Source organism: Gymnoscopelus braueri (genome assembly GCF_963280865.1).
Source record: "Gymnoscopelus braueri genome assembly, chromosome: 2".
Taxonomy (NCBI): domain Eukaryota; kingdom Metazoa; phylum Chordata; class Actinopteri; order Myctophiformes; family Myctophidae; genus Gymnoscopelus; species Gymnoscopelus braueri.
Genome location: NC_137604.1, coordinates 19,498,801 through 19,519,536, shown reverse-complemented (window position 1 = coordinate 19,519,536; position 20,736 = coordinate 19,498,801). Strand labels below are relative to the sequence as shown.

The 20,736-nt window shown below is 43.0% G+C and overlaps 1 protein-coding gene across 1 annotated transcript; it reads right to left on the bottom strand.

Moving 5' to 3' along the window:
- Positions 1–426: 426 nt before the first annotated feature.
- On the bottom strand, positions 427–19,617 carry LOC308096520 (sarcalumenin). Its single transcript, XM_080443940.1, has 8 exons — positions 19,543–19,617; positions 10,509–11,588; positions 9,188–9,280; positions 8,091–8,186; positions 6,693–6,809; positions 4,337–4,570; positions 3,167–3,516; positions 427–2,627 (listed from the first exon to the last, which is right to left on the bottom strand). The coding sequence occupies exons 1-8, from the start codon at positions 19,598–19,600 to the stop codon at positions 2,130–2,132; spliced, it is 2,526 nt and encodes an 841-aa protein (XP_080300066.1). The 5' UTR covers positions 19,601–19,617; the 3' UTR covers positions 427–2,129.
- Between the last annotated feature and the right edge of the window lie 1,119 nt (positions 19,618–20,736).

Here is a 20,736-nt window from a genome sequence, read left to right as displayed (position 1 = left end):
GCAGCAGATCTACAAGCTCACTTCATGCCACGCTGCAAGCTAGTACATCTGCTAATTTTGAATTCTTATTTTTTTTACATACATCTTCTCGTCTTCTTCTGGGGGTCCCTGGCAAAACATTTTCAGATAGGGGGTCTGTGGCCAAATATATATCAATTTGGGGGTCCTTTACAAGAAGAGGCCTTTGAGATTGAGATTGAGATGTTTTTGGGAGAACTAGAGGACTGAGAAGAGGGTTGGATGTGGTGATACAACCTGCGTGGTTTAGTGTATATTTTCAACAAGAGTCCACACACACATAAGCTATCTACGTGCAGATGTAGGCCGCCTACTGTATGTAGATGCGGATGTACGCTAAGCAATGTGTCCTAGACATCCTTGCATTGCATTTTACCAGGTAACTAAACCATGCCAAAAAAAAAACACTTCTAAAGGACAGTGGTTTTTATTGTTTACTCAACAAGTCGCACAACATCCCACACAAACATCACAGTCACAAGTGAGCATACAGTGTGTATGAGGAACATTTTACATTTTAAAGGCACTGCTCACTTGCCATGCAGCACTACGGTTTTAAAACTAGCAGCAACATGAAAAGCGCAAAGTCACACTGGCACCAAATTTACAAATGCAATCTTACATGGCTTGAATGTTACGATCAAAAGATGAGGCCTACTTCAAGAATATACGGTACAGACACTGAGATGGATTCAGTCAGTCTCACGCTGCTGTAGGCTATTTAAGGTAGTCTTGGTCAAGTAAAATATCACTTTGCTTTGAATACAGACAAAATGTAGCCTAATAGAAAGGAGTGTAACTGTAGACACATTTGTCAAAGGTGTATTGACAGTGTTCACACAGTTTCACACATTTTGCTCTTATATAACTATGGTCAGATGTGAAACATTGCTGCATAAACAGCTATGGAAACATCATTCTAGTGTGCGACTCCCACCGCCTCTATCAAGGGCCCGATCCAGCTTTGGAATAAACATCCTACCTCCTTGCTGTAGCATGAAAATGTACCTGTAGTTTATATGGGAAGATAAAATATGAGAAGCTGGCAGGAGTGAAACATCAGAACAAAAATATTTCAAAAGTATCTGATCTACAAGCTCACAACATGAGCATTGTGTGCTCAATAGCTCATGTTGTGAGCTCACATTGTGAGCTTGTAGATCAATTTTTGAATAGGGCTTAATACCTAAACCGTATACTTCATTGCCCTGAGTCCCCCAGAGGTATAATAGCCCACTAAGCCCCCTCCTTTTTTCCCTCATCTCTTTGACAAAAATAGCTGATCTGCAAGCTCACACGTGTTGTGAGCTTGTAGATCGGCTATTTTCACTGAACAGGGACACTAGGGTTCATGTGGTTTAGTGGTTCAACCTACAAACACGGAAGACATTAGAGTGGCAGTATTGAGCTCAGAGAAAACCACTGCTGCTTTTCACGTCACTATGGATAAAGAGAAAAACGTGAATAAATAAAAGTACAAACTAGCAAACATCAAGAAAATCAATAGGTTCATATACATTCTTTGGTTTAATTCACATAATAGCTGAAAAAGAATAGGTTGTCTGACTTCATTTAGATTTTGGTTTTATATTTTTTGAATTGTTTTTGCATCCAAAAATAATTTCATTTGGAAATGTGCTTTCATGTCTCCTTTTCCATACCCTGTACTACAGTTAGGTCAAATAGTATTTGCAAATACCTGTCATGGTTTGAAGCATCTCACTTAGGTTACAGATTGTTAGGAGCAATACCAAGTTCCAGGAGGTTTAAACAACACTGCAGACAATTATTTGTGGAAAATCAAGTTATCAGCTATAGCCTACTGTATGTGTCTATGATCGACAGCTCCTGACAGTGATTTGATCACTCTCTGGTACTCTGTGCAGTCTGAATCAAACTGTATGATTTATATGCAAATACTGCTTGACCCAGGTCTGCTCTTCCATACAATATGCTACTGCCCTTTGCTCTTCTCAGCCCCCACATGTCCAGTCCAGACAAACACAGTGGCAGGGGCCATCACTCAAGAAAGCTTCTGGCTACTGCCATATACTGAATGTTCTCCTCTCCTCCTCCCTTTCTCTCTCCTCTCCTCTCTCTTCTACTCCGTCTCACTGCTTTCGCCAGCGGTTCTTGGCTTTCTCTTCGCACCCAGGGCCCTCACAGGTGCCAGGGAGTGGGGGCGGAGGTGCTGGAGCAGCCTTGGGTGGGGGCGCGTTCGGGGTCCTGTTCACACTGCTCAGCAGAGCTGGGAGCTGCGCCGTGATGGCCCTCTCTATGTTTCCAAGCAGACAGCCACCGAACCAACTGCACTGGGAGGATAGCTGCTTGAAGCCACCAATCGGATTGACTCCAAAGAAGTCCTGGTAGACCTCCTTCTCGGGCAAGTCAAACTTGCTGATGTTGGTCTTGGCAAGAATGGACTTGAAAATATAGTACTTGTCCGGGTCGGAGACGATGTCGTGGAACACCTCGTGCGGGTCGCCGAACCAGCCCAGCTTGTCGTTGTAGGTCTGCAGGTAACGGTCCACCAGCAGGGCGTGGATTCGAACACGGATGGCGTGCTGACGGACGAAGGCAATCTTGTTCTCCAGCTGGTTCTCAATCATCTGGATGTGAGAGAGAAACGAGAGAGACAGAGAAAGAAATTGTTAATGCATACCAAGGAAAAGGTTTATCAGTTAAACATTAAACAGGCATGATATGTGAGACTCAGATATCAGCTGAATATAACAAAGTCCTGGTTAATAAGAAAGGGTTCCAGGTCACAGGTCACAAATGTCCTTTTCTTGCCACACTTAAGTCTAGCAAGCTGTTTGACATTAAGGTCCTCCATTCTTTTGGTTGTAGAGCAGTCAGTTTTCAAATGGCATGAGATTATTCAAACTGCTGTGACAATGCCATGTAGACACATGGAAGTGGAACCCTTTGGCCAAAAATGACATTTTAACTGTGCTGAAAATATACGGTACATCGCATACAATTCAAACATGTGTAGCTGCTCTGCAGGATCTGGACCACATTTAGCCACAACTAGACTATTGTATTAGAGAATTGTTCTGAGTGTACATTTGAGTGTGTTCCCCGGTCCCCACTGTCAGCGATGACCAGCTATCTCATTTGCTGAACATCTCAAGTCAAGACAGACCTGGTTGAGGTCCTCTAGCAGGGACGTCTCTTCCCTCTTGAAGAGCTCACGGCTGCTGTCTCGGGCGTAGTCCTGAGGCCAGAAGGAGCTAACGTACACGCGCGGAGGCTCTGTGACATTGATCAGGGGAGCCATGCTCCAGAACAGGGCTCCGTACACCCTCATCAGGTTCTGGGTGGTCAGGCTGTCGGCCTTGTTGAAGATGATGCGGATCTGGGACTCGCGGCCCTTCATCTGCTTAAAGAGCACCTCCAGCTCCCCGCCCACATCCAGCTTGGTGGGGTCAAACACCAGGACAATCAGGTCAGCCCGGTCGATGAACCACTGGCACACTTCGTTGTAGGGGTAGCCTGCACAGGGAAACATGGCAGATACCAGACAATGGACAATGTGAGTCAGGATTTGAGAATGAGTGTTGAGTACAGAGTGTCTGTCTGTCTGTCTGTCTGTCTGTCTGTCTGTCTGTGTCTGTCTGTGTCTGTCTGTCTGTCTGTGTGCGTGTGCGTGTGCGTGTGCGTGTGCGTGTGCGTGCGTCTACCAGAGCACATGGTCCTTCAGTGCAAGTCCAAGTCAAGTCCCAAGTCCTTATTTTGATTCAGTTCGATTCCCATAATCAACTATCCTCATCGATTTGACAGTGCTCAGCCAGTTACCAAAGTCACAAACAAACGCTGAAGGCAAAACTAGGCCTGTGATAGTGAATTTGGTATTGCTCTGGGGTGTTACCGGGTCAAAACGGATCAAGTATTTGCTTACAAGTCAAGCTGAGACTTAAAGCGGTCATTCCGCAAGTAGGTCAAGTCTCAAAGCAGAGTAATCGCAAATCCTGATTTTGAAGTAGTCCAATTTAGCCCTGGGACCTACCTACTGTATACATATGCCTATATACCATTCAATCTGTATTACACTCAGACTAGTGAACTGGGCAAAACGTGACTCGTGAGCTTGTAAATCAGCTATTTTCAGCAAAGACATTTGGTGTAGAGGGCAAAAAGGAGGGGGCCAAGTACAGACCCCTGGGGGACTCCAGTCAAGTATATAGGCTGTAAGTGGTTAACCATGCACCGAACCAGCTGGGAGAAGTTCATGAATGACCTATGCTCCCCAAAGAGCAAAAGGGTTTAAGTCAAGTAAGTCAAGTGGTTATGCATGCATCCTCCAGTGTCCCACCTCTCTCCTGCTGCTTGCGGTTCTCAATGATGCCGGGTGTGTCCACAAATGTGACTCTCTCCAGCAGCTTATGGGGCATCTCTATGCCCACCAGCTTCTCCAGGAAGCCCTGGCCAAACTGCTCTAGCGGCGAGAAGGACCGCGAGCTGTCTGCTGCCATGACAACGCCGTCTATGCTGCGGAACTTCTCACCGTGCATAACAACTGTGTACTCTGTTGTGGTCGGCTCAGCACCTGATGGAGAGAGTGGGAACAAGAGAGACAGAGGCAATCGTTTATATTAACATTGGTCTATGTGTATGGATTACTTGATTTATCTGAGTTGAGACTGACTAGAAATGTGTTACACAAAAATTGTGTATTTTTTATGATGGCACATACAGGGGCTTTTTTTGTGTTGAAAATTCAATATTATTATGAGCTGTCCACTTCAAAGCAAGTTCTTCCAAATGAATGTCCCAATAATTCCCGCCAGTTTCAGAAACAATACTGGAATTCTGTAACTCTGGCATCATCAAGTTCCGCTTGATTATTTAGACTTTTTTTGGAACAGAAAAAATCAGGTGTGGTCAGGTGAATGAGGAGAATGGGATTCATTTTTTCAGCTAGAATTCTTGATTGGAAACTGCAGTGTATGAATAAACGTTGTCATGGTGCATAGGCTACATTGAAGAGAGCAGCTTACAGTAATGTTGTGATGGTTGGGGATAAAAGTTAGATCTTAAAACATTCTGATCATATATTACAATGCTAAAAGAAAGTGATTATGCTATATTTTATCATGGCACAGGTTTATGATAATCATAAAATGTTATTATAAAACTTGATGCTCAAGTGAGAGATAGGAGGTAGAGGGAGAAACGCAGGAACAAAGGAGAGTAGAAGGAAGAGTCAAGATAATAACATTTCAAATAAACATCAGAAGATTTTTAGGGGGTAACCACTATTTCATACTTTGTTGTACAACAGTGTTGCGCCAGTCTACAACACGTTGCATTGCAATGCGTTGTGAGCTATTAGTGAAAAAAATAAGAAAAGCCTACCCAATAACATAGTGTTAGGGAATTTCTATACTATGCGGTGATATGCAAGATTCATATTGTACATTGTGTGTATGTATTTGAGTAAATACTCAGACATATGTTTATTGGTCAGACAGACTAAAGACAGTAGTAGATTGCTTCATACTGTCTGCTTGAACTGATATATTAAGAATGATGAAACATGATTAGCCTGGTAAACCCTCCCTCCGGAAATCTCATTTCTATTTGATTCCTGGAGTGAGTCTGGCATGAACCGCCTCTCTGCAATATTGGCTCTGTATGCCAAACGGCCGGGCCTATCAGCGTCGTCACTCATTGTTCTGTGATTGACAGCTTACGTTGGCCAATCAGGTGGCGAGTTCGAGTGAGCCCAAAACACGAACGGCAGCCATCTTTTTCTTGTGCGGCCAATTCTCCGCTATTTTTTTACTTCAAAAAGCTCTCTAACTTCTATTTTGAGGCACGGAATTTACTTATAAGATATCGTTTGGATAGAATTTAGTTGTTTAACTTCATATATGTGGTCAATTAATCATGACAAAGCCTATTTAAAAATAAAAATTTAGAGAACCGGTAGGGGCGGGCAGTGACACCATTCTATCCAAATAAGGCAACCCATTTTGGGTATGGCTGTCTCAAAAGTCCCGTCGCGTCACATTAAGACTGGTGAACTGCTGATTGGCTGAAGGGGAAAAATTATCATTGGCTGAAGGGGTTGTCAGTCAACGGTATTACTCCCGCCCAACTCCAGCACAGCCAATATTGCAGAAAGGCGGATCAGGCCAGACTCACTCCTGAAATCAAATGGAAATGAGATTTCCGGAGGGAGGGTTTACCAGGCTAAAACATGATAACACAATAACAATAATATGATATCTGGAAGGTACACACTGACCAGTTACTGGACTCTTGTGTACTGGTCACTAAAGGTCTCTGATTTAAAATTAGATGAGAAGGAGACAGGACATGAGGATGAAGGATGCTCATATGATTGAAACACCTTTTAATTGGTAGGTAAGAATTCTGATTCTGTCTGCCTGGATAGGGAAAGAAAGAAGGTATATGGCTGCCTGAAACTGAATGAAGGAGTTTACCGCTGCCTGCGCTCGCGCTTGCTAGATTAGACCTATAACCAATGTTGTAACATACACTTCGTGCTGAATAAATAGTGAACATGCAGACTCAGTGGTCTGTCATCTTCGCTCAAAGTGCTCATTTCCTCAAGAGAACCCACCACAATAGCCAAAATAGGGCCAGGTTGAAAGTGATTAATCAGCATATAAAGATGGTACCCAAACAAAAAAGTATCTTACCAGTGTAGAGCTCCTGTTTGGTGCCATGGAGACCCAGCAGGTAGTTGATCATGGAGGACTTGCCAACACTCCAAGGCCCAAGGAACAGCACCATGGGCTTGGAGGTGATCTCACCATCTGCAAGCAGAATAGACAGAGACAGACATAAATAGGCATACATACATACATACACACACACACACACACACACACACACACACACACACACACACACACACACACACACACACACACACACACACACACACACACACACACACACACACACACACACACACACACACACACACACACACACACACGGACGGACGCACGCACGCACGCACGCACGCACGCACGCACGGACGCACGCACGCACGCACGCACACGCACACACAGGCTATATACATACATAAATACAGTTATAGTACATCAATACCAGTACCATATGTACCACAATACCAGTGTCTACTCTAAAATGTCCTGTCATCTTGTACCACAAGATGGCGCACATTTCACAGTTAAATGTTTCTATCCTGATTCGCAGAGCTCCTGCTCCATCATATAAATAATAGACTAATAATAATAGACTACCACAGTCATTGTCCTCCAGCTTTGTTTCCAATGGGCCTGTACCATACAATGTTCCATTTGATTTTCTCAGTATGTTTGGTCTGATTAATTTACAGTGTACAACCATAGCTAATCTTAAGAACTTTCACCCTATTTTGGCCATATCATTATAGGGGAACATTTAAAAAAATATGTATTTATCTATTTATAAGATAGACAAGGTATGAATCAGGCTTAAGTGGTTGCAGCACCCTGCTTAATTTGTTCATTAGTACATCAATGTAGTGTAGACTGTAGAGGAAGGAAGGCACTGGGGCAAACTCAGACAATTAAAGCGTTTTTTATTTATAGGGTGCAGGCAAAAAGTGTGACAACGTTTCGATGTCAATACAGCCTTCCTTCCTCTACACATATAATACCAGTCCCGCTCCTGAGATGCGGTGGAACCCCTTTGTGTATATCATGTATATGTGGTGGTTTGAAAAAGGTGGATAACAGCTGTATCATGTGCTGTAAAACAACAACACATTGTAGTTTTCACTTGTCACCCTAAATGCTCATTACATACACATATATAGTGTATGTGGTTTGGCACAGAACAACACATTGGTACTACTACTACAAAGTAAAGACAGACACAGACCTATACTTTTCTCTGACAACTTCCTTGTTGACACCGTGACCTTCATTGTCCAATTGGGTTAAAACAAGACAACACACTAAAGCCTAGTTTATACTTCCTTGTATTAGTGTTGCTCACTGAAAAGAACTGATTTGCAGTTATTTCAATTATGGTATATGTATAAATTAGGCTTTCTTTGATATCCCCAAAGAAGTGGAGTTTACCTGTGACCTGATGTGTCCTCAGTTCATTGTATTTGTAGACCTGTTCTAATGGCTTGATGGTTGTGTGGTATATGTTCAGCAGCTTCTTCATGGCAGCTGGAGAGAGAGAGAGAGAGAGAGAGAGAGAGAGAGAGAGAGAGAGAGAGAGAGAGAGAGAGAGAGAGAGAGAGAGAGAGAGAGAGAGTCAAAGTCAAAGTTAGGATAGTGTGAATATGTCTGATTTATATAGGCTATTTGGCAATATTATTACAGATGCTGATGCTAGGGATCCACAATTATTTGATCATCTTAACGGTATGTTCACAATATATCAGCCGGAATCGAACCAACATCAAAATAAGTTTTAGACAACATTTTGTCTAAAGTTTGAATGTGAAGCTGAAAAAGCCTTTTCTGGTGATGAAAGCTGCAGAATTTATAGAATTATTTTGTGTCACACAGCAGTACTGTGCTATAATGTTAAAAGAGCTGGCTTTTGAGAACAAAGAGCTTTTTCATGTGCCAGAGTTGAGAATTTACACTGATTAATCACCTGCCTCTAGACACGTGTGCGCACGCACGCACGCACACACACACACACACACACACACACACACACACACACACACACACACACACACACACACACACACACACACACACACACACACACACACACACACACACACACACACACACACACACACACACACACACACACACACACACACACACACACACACACCAGACCTCACCAGACCTCACCAGACCTCGAGTCTAGTGGACATCATGAAACAATTTTCAGTACATTTCTTCACTCCCCACAGCTGTCTCAAACACTCCTTCATTCACATGCAAACACATGTGGATTCATTCCATCCCCAATGAGCCGGAAGCCAGTTCTTTTGTTTACAGCAGTCATCACAACAAAAAATACCAAATATTAGCTCTGAGAGGGTAAAGTCCATTTGGTTACATTTGGACACTCTAAGAGCTGCAAATGGATACATCAACAAACACTGAGGATTTCACTGTGCAGAATATTTAGAGGGACGAGTGCTTGTGTTTGTGTACATATGTATTTGAACTTAACATGTCCTGTCGTCCATGTTCCTTACCTGAGAACTCTGCAGAGTGCTCATCACTGGCTAATCTCAGGGTATCTTCAATGTGGGTGCGGTCTCTCAATGCTGGGCCTTTCTTCTCAGGAGCTGAATAGAGGAGACAGACAGACAGTCAGTCAGTCAGTCAGTCAGTCAACTTGAACTGGAGAGGTAATTATTAGACTACTCTGACATACATTAAAATATGATTAGCAGAAACAGGATAATTTACACAAACTGCTCAAATTGACAATGGGAAATTGTTGTTATTCTATCCATGACATACAGTATGCTTGTTTCCACAGTCACTCATGATATATTTGCACAATGAATAACATTGTTCCATTCTATGATTGCTGCCAAGGTTAATGAGTGAAAACACAGCTGACATGTATACAAAACAAACAAAATGTTTCCCTGGGTACTAATTGATTTCCTGAGCTGTGAGTGAGCAATTCATCTGTGCTGAGCAGTGACCACACTGTTATATCACCATGTCCCTCTCTATCCTCCCCTATTTTGGTCCGCTTATTTCTGTACAAAAGGTTATGCCTGATGCCCCCTTTGGCCACAGGCATGGTGTCATGTTCAGCGAGGTATGGCACGGATATGAGAGCGCGCGCGCGCGCGCGAGAGAGAGAGAGAGAGAGAGAGAGAGAGAGAGAGAGAGAGAGACAGAGTGACAGAAAGAGGGGGAGAGAGAGAGAGAGAGAGAGAGAGAGAGAGAGAGAGAGAGAGAGAGAGAGAGGCAGACAGACAGACAGACAGACAGACAGACAGACAGACAGACAGACAGACAGACAGACAGAGACAGAGACAGAGTGACAGAAAGAGGGGGGCGGATACCGGATAGAGGGGAGAGCAGAGAGAGAGAGTGAGAGAGAGATGGATGGGAGAGAGCGTGTAGAAGGGAGGGCACAATAAATAGATGACAAGTTTGTCAATAATGTGTTAAAACTACTTAATTACAGGTAAGGTCCTTGCACACTGGTGCGTCTTTTCGTTGCGTTTTTTTTACAACAATGAAAAAAATTGAAAAAACAATGAAAAAAAAAAAACGCAACGAAAAGACGCACCAGTGTGCAAGGACCTTTACTGACAGCCTCTTAGTGTCAACTGGATTGTATTTGAAGATCAATGTTCAGGATATTCCAAAAGGGACTGTCTGCCATAGCAACTGGACAGGACAGAGTCGATTTGAGAGAAAGGGTCAGATTTATTATTAATAGTTATCATCTCATACAGTTCTAGTTTTGAAGTGTCTATAATCTGAGTTGACCCCCAGGTCCATCTATGTATCTAACTCTATGTATTTCCCCCCTTTTTTTTCCAGTACCTTTGTGTGGCATCTCAGAGGGCTCCTCTGCAGTCACCTCCTCCACTGTCACGTCCTCTACCACCGCCTCCTCTACGACAGGTGTCTCCTCTACGACAGGTGTCTCCTCTACGACAGGTGTCTCCTCTACAACAGGTGTCTCCTCTACCACACTGGCTGCCTCTTCAACGGACTCCACCACAGCAGGCTCCGGCTCAAGTTCTGGAACAACCTCTGGTTCTGCTTCTGGTTCTAGAATCACCTCTGGTTCTGGTATTACTTCTGGTTCTGGAACGACCTCAGACTGTAGAATCACCTCTGGTTCTGGCTCCGGAAGCACCAGTGGTTCAGCTTCTGCCTCTGGCTCAGGTTCAGCCAGCGCCTCTGCCACCTCTTCTTCAGCTGGGTCTTCAACAGCAGCGGCCTCCTCTTCCTCAGTGTACTCTGTGGCAGCTTCTTCCTCCACAGCAGCTCTTATCAGCTCCTCTGCAGCTACTTCCTCCTCGGCTGCTTCCTTTTCGGCCGATTCCTCCACAACCGCCTCCTCCATGGCTGTTTCCTCCTCAGCTGCTTCCTCCTCAACGACTTCCACCTCAGCTGCTGGCTCTTCAGCCACTGCCTCCTCTGCCGCTTCTTCCTCTTCAGCTACCTCGGTGTCCTCGGATGCTTCTTCATTTGCAGGCTCCTCAGCAGCGCCTCCGGTGACTTCCTCCTGGGCTACTCCTTCCTCCTCCGACTGGTCTTCCTCTGCCACCTCTTGCGACGCGGCCTCCTCTTCAGACGAGGACTCGGCCTCTTCCTCAGAAGACACATCATCCCCTCCTACTGTCTCCTCCTGGGAAGCAGCCTCCTCTTCCTCATGGCTTGCTACCTCCTCGGTGGGAGCCGCCGTTTCCTCCTGCTCCTCGTCTGAAGCGGGCTCATCTGCCGCGGCTGCGGCCGCCGCCGATGGGGGCGTACAGGGCTGGCACACGGCCACCTCAGGGGCCGGTGTGTCATTGGAGGTGCTCTGGCTCGCATGCTCCTCCACAGGGTCACATCCGCAAGGGAACAGGCCCACCTCTTTCTGCTGGACCTGCAGATCTGCCTCCGCTAGCAGATCTGAGAAGAGATGAGAGAAGTCTTATTTTTCATTTTATTCATCTCTAACATTAAGGACAATGCATTCAATACATGTTGTTTTATATACGATGATGTACCTCAGGAGCAAAAAGCACAGTAGTGATCATCCACTGCTACAGTGAACACCAAAACTATAGAAAAAATCACACCCTGTGTGAAGTGGGCGGTGTCTTGCTAGCTAATCACAATACTGAATGGAGTCAACCAATCATGTACAAAAGATAAATACATTTATTGAAACACTCTTTATGATGGACGAAACCATAACTTTACAAAAACCAATTTATGGTTTTTGTAAAGTTATGGTTGCTTATATAGGGCTATGCACATGTGTCATGTGACACTGGCCAATCACAGTCCTGAATAGATTGTGATTGGCCAATCACAGCGCAGGATAATTGTACATTTCCAAACCTCACTGTTAGGGCCGGTTTCACTGCCCAAGATATTTGTACATTTTTCCAAATCTCACTTATAGGGGCGGTTTCACCGCCCAGAAAATATAAAGCCACGCTTATATCTCACTGTATGCTCCTAATACCTTTTCGTACATCATTAATTCTGTGGAGCACTTAAGCCTGATAGATCGTTGTACAACAGTGCCGAGTGCTGAAAATAGCCGATCTATAAGCTCAGGGATGGGACCACATCAGATCAAACATTTGACACCTTCTCAGCATATAGATTCATATTTCACGTCCTTGCATGGCAATGCATAGTCAGGGATTTGCTGAGGGCAAGCATACAGACGTATATTTCTGCATAGATTGCTCCAAATGAAGAGCAGGACAGCTGTGGGGACAGCTTGACCATGGTGTCATGTCGCCCAAACGCTGAAAAAGATCCTGTGCTGCCACTGGGTGAGCAGAGGTAAAACTCTCACATTGTTCATTGTGATACAGAGGTGTCCCAAAGCATGCTACAGTATGTGTGTGTGTGTGTGTGTGTGTGTGTGTGTGTGTGTGTGTGTGTGTGTGTGTGTGTTAAAGAAAGGCACCATTATAGACTGTTCTTGTGATGATCAGAACCACAGTGTGTGCTTCCAACTATGACTGACATTGACACAGATCAATACTGTATGTGTTTATCAGTTAATCTTAATATTATATTCCTCTTTCAAATGAAACAAAACAAAACAAAAACACAAAAACCTTTGTCAAAAGCAAAGATGGAAAAAGTTTCTATGTTAATATCAATCAAATTACGTAATTCACAGATATGGTTAAAGCAGCAGAACAATCGAAATAGCCCTGAAACAGATTAGAAACAGAACTAGAAAGGTGCGCTAAGTAGAGTGCTAATAGTAACTGCATAATGATATTATGCAGTTAAATCTCCACCTACAGCCATCAGTACATCGTCTATACTGTCTTCTTCCCTCTCTCAACATTCATTATCTACCTCTCTCTATCTTTCTGTCTATCCGGCGATTGTTATGACAATGTACAACAATGACAAAAGGTAGTGTGGCTGTGGCATGTTGTCCTCACTAGGACAAACATAAAAGTTACAATGTTATAGCTTAATATATTACAATATGTGTGCGCGACCCTCCCAGCTCCAATCTCAATAAGATCCTGCACGTGTGTGTGTGTGTGTGTGTGTGTGTGTGTGTGTGTGTGTGTGTGTGTGTGTGTGTGAGACAATCCCAATGAGATGGAGAGTCAAAAGAGAGAGGCTGCTATCAACTCATACAGGCATGGCACATTTAATGTAATATTAAGTGTCCCCAACAAATCACCCAAGAATGTTATTTTCAAATCCACCTTTTTCATTCATCAACTGTGATTTCAAGATGCCTTTTTGTCAGGCTGTGAGCCTATTTGTTTTGGTGCAAGCATTACAGAATATCGACATATTGAATCAGAATATTGACATATTAACTATATGTCAAAGGGGCTAAAGACTGCTCAGACTGAGTTGAATGTCAACACTCATGTGAACATTAAGACTTGTAATTTGGGGGTTTTGGGGTATGTTGTCATGTTTAAATGTATATTTAGTTGTTAATCTGATGCTAGCACCATCAATGGTGCATGTCTGCTAATGGCTAGTAAAAAAGGATATACAGTAGTCTGAATGGTCAAAGCATGATCTCCTAGAGATAATTAATTAGCCTCTCTAACAAAGAGCTATTTAATCGTCCATAAGTACCTTTACATACTGTTACCATGGCTTAAAAAACACACCACAAAATAGCAGACTCCCTCTCTGCATTTCTGCAGTTCGTGTTACAAGGCGTGGTCAGCCTGTAGGTCCAGTCATAGCTGTACGTAGCTGACATGTGACAGCTTCACAACCAATGTATCTGTCTGTCTGTCTGTCTATCTATCTATACCTATCTACAGTATCTATCTATGGTCAGTCACTGTCTAACTGGTTCACTGCTTGAGACGAGACCACAAGCAAAGAATCCCAGGCCAAGATCGGTCACATCTGAGTGTTGGTCAAATGGGCTGGAGCCAGAGCTTAACACTCCTCTGGCTGTCCCTGGTGATAGCAGGACTCAATGTACTCTTCCCTTTCTCCACCATCCTCTGTGACGGCCTTGCTCTCCTATTCTGGGGTCTGACGATGTTGTTCGTCACATCTGTGTCTGGAAGCTATATCTGATTATCACCTTCTGACGCCTTCTTGCCAGCATTGGTGGCTAGAACACCCATTAACCACCCATTCCGTCTGTCTGAAACAAACATATTTTTGATGCATGATATGGATATTATCTAGTAGTGACTAGTCTGTCCTGGATTTTGCATAATTATGTCAGATAGGCTTATAACAAAGCTGGCCTAGGAAATGCCAATGCACTGTATGAGCTTGTTAAACCAGGATACTGTTGTAATAGGAACTCAGACAAGGCCTACTATAAAGCAGAGGATTTTCAAGGCTTGGTCAGGAGAGCAGGACAAGGAGAGGACATGACGGTCATTCGGCTAAAAAGACATCCTCTTGTATGTCCTCCCCTTAAGCTTTGACAGTAAGGGTGAATCATATCATCATGACAGATTCACCTTTCATTGGCTTGGAGATAGATGATTGATAAGCTCAAAAAAGAGACCATCCAGAAGACGGCATCTACTGTAGGAAGCACTACAACATTATATATCCGATATTGTGTTAATTTCACGGATCAATTTGGTATTAGGACTTACTAAAATTAGCCCCACAGGCGTTTCTCTGACCCTTGGCATTCAGTGCTGGCCGAGGCTCATAGACCTTAACTTATAGAACAGAACTTATTCAGCCAGGCTTAAGCGTACCATAGGTGCATCTCACTGAGAGAGAGATGTAGATTAGTGTCAAGGGATTGGGTGACATGGGGCTTGTTGAAGCGTCATCTGTCGGTGGGGTCTAAGTATTTTCTGCGCGGTTTGGAACGGTGTCCAAATAGTGTCACAGCATTGTACGTTCCAAAACCCAAACACACGAGGGAGCCAAGACTCTCGAGTGTGCCAATGATGTTGGGTTACTGACGTTAACAAACATTACATAACAGGGTGGCGCTTACTTCATGCTTATGTTTAATGAGGGGTAGCGGTAAATGTTCAGCAACTTTGTAGAGGTTCCGTTATGTACCTGCCAAACAAAATCCTCAGTGTTCATTTAACTAAGAGTGTAAAAGTGGATGGAATGGACGTACATTTTTGCGTTCTCTGGGTTAAATTAATACTGAGGAATTTCCCGAATATATCATTTTACTTGAGTTAAACAGTGGAATCCATATAGCGCAGACTACTCCATATGGGGAAAATAATTCAACTACAATTACAGTAATTCATACAATTATCTGAAATGGTAAATGAATTAGAAGGCTACACTATCTGCATGTAAGTTACCACATTGCTGAGCCAACAGTCATTGCCAAATGGTCAAATACAGAGATCATGATGAAGGATTTAATTAAGTCTAAATCAAGACGCCAGACTGAAACACTGCATGCCAAGAGTTAGTCGGCAATACAAGGTATCTTTTTAGTCTGCTGGTTGTAGGAGCACTAGTAGCCAATAGTAGCCGAATTCAATTAGAGTTAACTTAGTTAGAATCATGGGAATGGATTGTGGGCAAAAAGTGAGACATTTCCACATGGAAATGATAAGTGACGACTGTTTTAACTCTCTTTTTAACAGCTCTTTAAGAAGCCGCGCGCACACACACACACACACACACACACACACACACACACACACACACACACACACACACACACACACACACACACACACACACACACACACAGCTAACAGTTACAGGCCTTAATAAGAAGGCATTATCACAAACTTCCAAATAACTTCCTCTACAAGCTTATTGCAGGAAGGCTATTACATTAATAATGTTATGTAATGTGGTTCTCCTGCCCTGGGGCCACTGTAATAGCTGCAGCTAAGCCCAGCAGAGCACACTGGAGGAAGGGACGGAGAGGGACAGGTGCCCATGTCTCGGTTGGTGCTGCTGGTCAGCTCTCAGAGACAGAAATAGCCCCACAATGAGTCAGGGGGTGAAAAGAAGGAGGGATAATTCCACTCCTGCTTTCATGAAGAATGACTGACGCATGCCCTCCCTGTGATTGTCATGAGACAGGTTCTCAACTGTGCTGCAGTGTTATTGCACATGTACCCTGCAATGAGCACTGGTGGACATTTACATTTACTTGAGTACTGTACTTTTTGTGATTTCTTTAGTATCTGTTCTTTACGTTAGTATTTTTGGAAACGTATGACTTTCACTCCACTACATTTCAAGAGAAATACTGTACTTTTGACTCCACTACATTTCTAGGAAGGGGCCCCGGGACCCAAACGTACAAAAGTACATTATGAAATAACGACTTAAGCTCTATTAAAATAAATTAAATGAAAATAAATAAATAATCTACAAGCCTGCATCATGACTATTTTCACTATATATGTATTTTTTTTAAATGTCACACACATCAGAATGGGATAATGTCATTTGAGCTAGACAGGACAAAAGCTTAATCTAAGGTCTCTTCCCCAGATTTGAATCGGCAACTGAACCTGCAAGCGTCAGCTTGTGTGATTAATGACCACACAGCTGAACTATGTTAAAAGCATTCTCCTGAATTAGATGGATTAGTAAAGATAGGAGGCACCAGTGGCTCAGGAGGAGGCAGAGGAGTCGCCTGGGAATAGGAAGGTCCCCCATTTGATTTTGTCTCCTCCTGGCAACGTGTTGGAGGAGTGTCCTTGAGTAAAGCACTGAAACCCTAACGGATCCCTGAGCGCCACCCACTGCTCCACACAGTTACAGTAGGATGGGTTAAATGCACAGCACAAATTCCAGGGATGTGAAAGTATATGTACTATGTACTGTGGCAAATAAAACTAAGATATAAACTGAAATCTCTTCTTTAAAAATGTACAAAAGTCACACCTCATCTTCGTGATGTGCATCATTATTTTTGAATGCCATATCTCTCATGCTAACACTTGGAAGGGATAAGGAAGAGAACAAGACAGTGAGTGACATACAGTGGTCGTAGTTTCATCACTACCACTGAGCCAGCCTCTGTACGGCCTCTCATACCTAATCCCTAGTATTCTTCCACCAGGGCTCTATCCTTGGCACACTCCTTTTATCTCTCTACACCAAATCTCTTTGCCAAAAATAGCCGATCTGCAAGCTCGGGCTTGCAGATCTGCTATTTTTGCAGAATGTTCCACTAGCGCACTCAAGAGCGCTCAACTGTCCAACCGGAAGCAGGCTACTGTCCCCGGGATGAATTAGCCACCCACAATGCTCTGCCCTTCCCGCTTTTGGCTGGGGCTTCCCCTTGCACATGGACAGGCAGCCAGCCTGGCTGCTGAGCCCATGGAGCAGATTATCAGGTGTGAGGACATTGGCAAAGAGAAATGCACGGTCACGCACAGTGACACTTTATGAAGACATTCAATGTGGTGTATTGATCTCCATCGTAAACTGAGTACAGTACATGTTGCGACGCACAATATACTGTTGTGTAATGCCTGCACCTTTCCCTTTGTGATGTGTTGGATGTGTGTAATTGTGTCTATGTGTGTTTGTGAATAGTACGTATTGGTGTGATGTACATGCCACTGCTGACAGCGTGTAATCCACACAATGAGGGAGTCTTAAATCGATGAGTATCAGACCCTGGTTTTTGTGTCCATAGTATCTGGTTACTACCCAGACTAAGGCCTAACACCTGACTATGGAAGCCTGGGAGGCCCACTGAGAATCTATGGAAGGTCAGACAAGGTTAGCCCATTTCAGTAAACCTGAATCTGTCATGCTCAAAGCCAAAAATAAGCATTACCCCCCCCTTTATCCATTACACTTCAATTTAAATACACTTTGTTGGGCTTGATTGGTAGACCACTAAATGCTTTCCATCGGCTGGGCAAAGATAGTGACTCTCTTTATATCGAGTCCAAATCATTCCAATCAGTGAGATCAGTGGTTCCTTTTCTGGATCAGGGCCCACTTGAAAATCTCAAAAGTGTTCGCGGCCCACCCATCTGACCACATAGCCTATCGGCTGCCGTGTTATGTGGTCAGATGGGTGGGCTGCATTTTACCTTCTTTATGTGTGTTTCGGCCTGGATCAGTGGAACTAACATTAAGTTCATATTTATCAGTATCACAATGAAAACAATTTTTTCTACGTTGTAAAGAAAAAATACCATGTCATTCTTTTAAAAGGCCTATATAACTTTTTAAAATATTAATGTTATATTATCATACAAATCTTAGTGTTTTGTCAGTTATTTGAGGGCCCATTTGCAACATCCTCAGTTAGACGTTAGATGTGTTGGCTCTGGGGGGGGGGTGTCTCCCCCCCAGGCAGTATGAATAAGCGTGGGACAACTTCCTTTCAGCTGGTGTCACACCTCTCCTCTGACTTACAACCCCAACAACCCATATCCTTCTGTTGACCACAATGCTAAGAATGTTATATTTAGATAACAGGTCGTTTAGACAGATGCTAGGTTTGATGTTTACCTGGTGTCCTAGTTTCTACGAATGAAGCACTATTTTGTTTCTTCTTCTTTGCAAGCTATTACATGACCATTTTCCGTCATTTGCCGACTAGGGTTCATACCATATACTCTGATGTCGCACTTGTAAGACGCTCTGGTAATGCTAAATGCCTAAATTGTAGAATTATAATCTTAACTTTTTAATCCATTTATATAGACATTATGTGGTGCATGTTTGCCGACTCTGCGTTTTGGGCTCGTTTTGGGTCAATAAATATTTTTTAACATAATAAAATGACACATTTTAAAAACAACCATTGTGTAATGTAGACACAAATATTGCATATATGCAGTGGAACTTTTCAATGCATATACCATGCTGAAAATTCAGCCCCCAACTCGACTATTAACGATGTACAACTCACACAAATATTGTATAAACAGTATAGACTTGTTAAAGACTAATTATGGAACAGGTACATTTTAGCTTTCCACCTTTAAATCACTATGTTGCCAGTCAACCCAAGCTTCAGATAAATTGTTTGATAGCATCACTGATAATAGTCCCCCCCTGCTGCCACAATGATAGATAAACCTCAGCGCATCATCATTCCCATTCCATATTCCATTCCATACATGAATTATATCATTGCTGTCGGATGGGAACCTCATATGTCCAAAACTGTAACTATTCAAATAAAAAAATAGCAGATCTACAAGCTCAAAATGCATGGCGATGCGACACACTTTATTTTTTCTAGTTTTGTGTGACACTGTAGTTTGATGAACAAGGGCATTCACTTATGAAAAAACATAAGTTAAACTATGGATCCAAGAGGTTTCTGCCTAACTAGCAACGATATATACATAATTATTTTACTGTATCCACTTGAATAACTGAGGAACCAACGACATAACTCTCAATGTGTAGCACAAATTAAACAAATAAAGATTTGACATTTAATTGTCCTTACCTGCAGTGGTCAGGGCCAGCAGGGAGAACAAGCCACACACACACACCAGAGCCTTCATTTTGGCTGCCAGGGACCTTCCCCCCAATCTCACACTATATATATATACCCCTCCGGCAAAAGGTCAAAGGGCGTGCCAGTGGAGGTGGGGCCACAGCAGCTGCATCCATGGCAGCCATTGTGTGTCACCCAACAAGTTGCCTGTCTGATAAGAGGTTATGAAAACAGGGCAAAACTACAGCATGTCCTAACCCATTGATACCTGGAACTGTGTCATTTTTAGATTTGAGCTAAAAAGCATTATTTGACACTTTGGCTATTCAAAAATAGCAGATATACAAGCTCATAGATAGTGCCGCGCTACGAGCTTGTATATCTGCTATTTTTGAAAAATCGTGAAAATGTGAAAATCTTTGAATATATATATTTTTAAAGCGAACATTTTTAACTAAAATCTTTGCTTCTGGGGGTCCCTGGAACAAAATATTTTGATGGGGGTCCGCGGCCAAATACATATAATTTTGGGGGTCCTTGACATGAAAAAGATTGAGCACCACTGACATAGAAACATACGTTTTTCAGAATACTGTTGAGATTTAGGAGACATGTAGAATCGGCTTCAGGTCTCATTACACAGTGAAATTGTCATGTGTTAATTTAGAACTGCAATCTGGAACCTATTTTAATGTATACAATTATTATTATTAGTTATTTTAACGAATGTGTATGGTAGAGTATGTTACAATATAACTAGTCCAGATCTGCAGAGGTTGGAGATGGTCTCCCTACACTTCCATTGAGACATTTTGACCCTGGTGTAGGGTTAGACACCTGGTTGAGAAGTAGTACTGCCTGAAGCCAATAAGGCAATATCTGCCCTAGCCAAGTGGGGATTCCATCTTGCGAGGACAGCAGAAGAGAGCTGTGTTTGAATCCCGGGTAGGACATTGAATGTCCTATATATGAATATGAATTGCAGCATAAACTCTGAGTGTACAAATGTAAGAAAAAGGACCTGTACAAATGATTAAATAAACACAGGATTTTACTGTTAACTAGTAGAAAATAGGTTTATGGTACATTATTTAGGTTAAGTGTAGTTAGTCTGGTTACTCTCTTCAATTTTGTAGAGGCTACAACTGTATGTAGTCCATCTCAATTCCATAAAGTATCAAATCTTTTAAAGACATGGTTTAA

What these genes read in the sequence shown, in the direction of transcription:
- LOC308096520 (XM_080443940.1), bottom strand. Translation starts at nt 19,600, where the DNA reads ATGAAGGCTCTGGTGTGTGTGTGTGGCTTGTTCTCCCTGCTGGCCCTG. An exon ending in CAAACAGGAGCTCTACACTG is followed by an intron (nt 4,571 to 6,692) that starts GTAAGATACTTT and finishes TCTCTCCATCAG; the next exon opens with GTGCTGAGCCGACCACAACA. An exon ending in TGCTAGAGGACCTCAACCAG is followed by an intron (nt 2,628 to 3,166) that starts GTCTGTCTTGAC and finishes TCTCACATCCAG; the next exon opens with ATGATTGAGAACCAGCTGGA.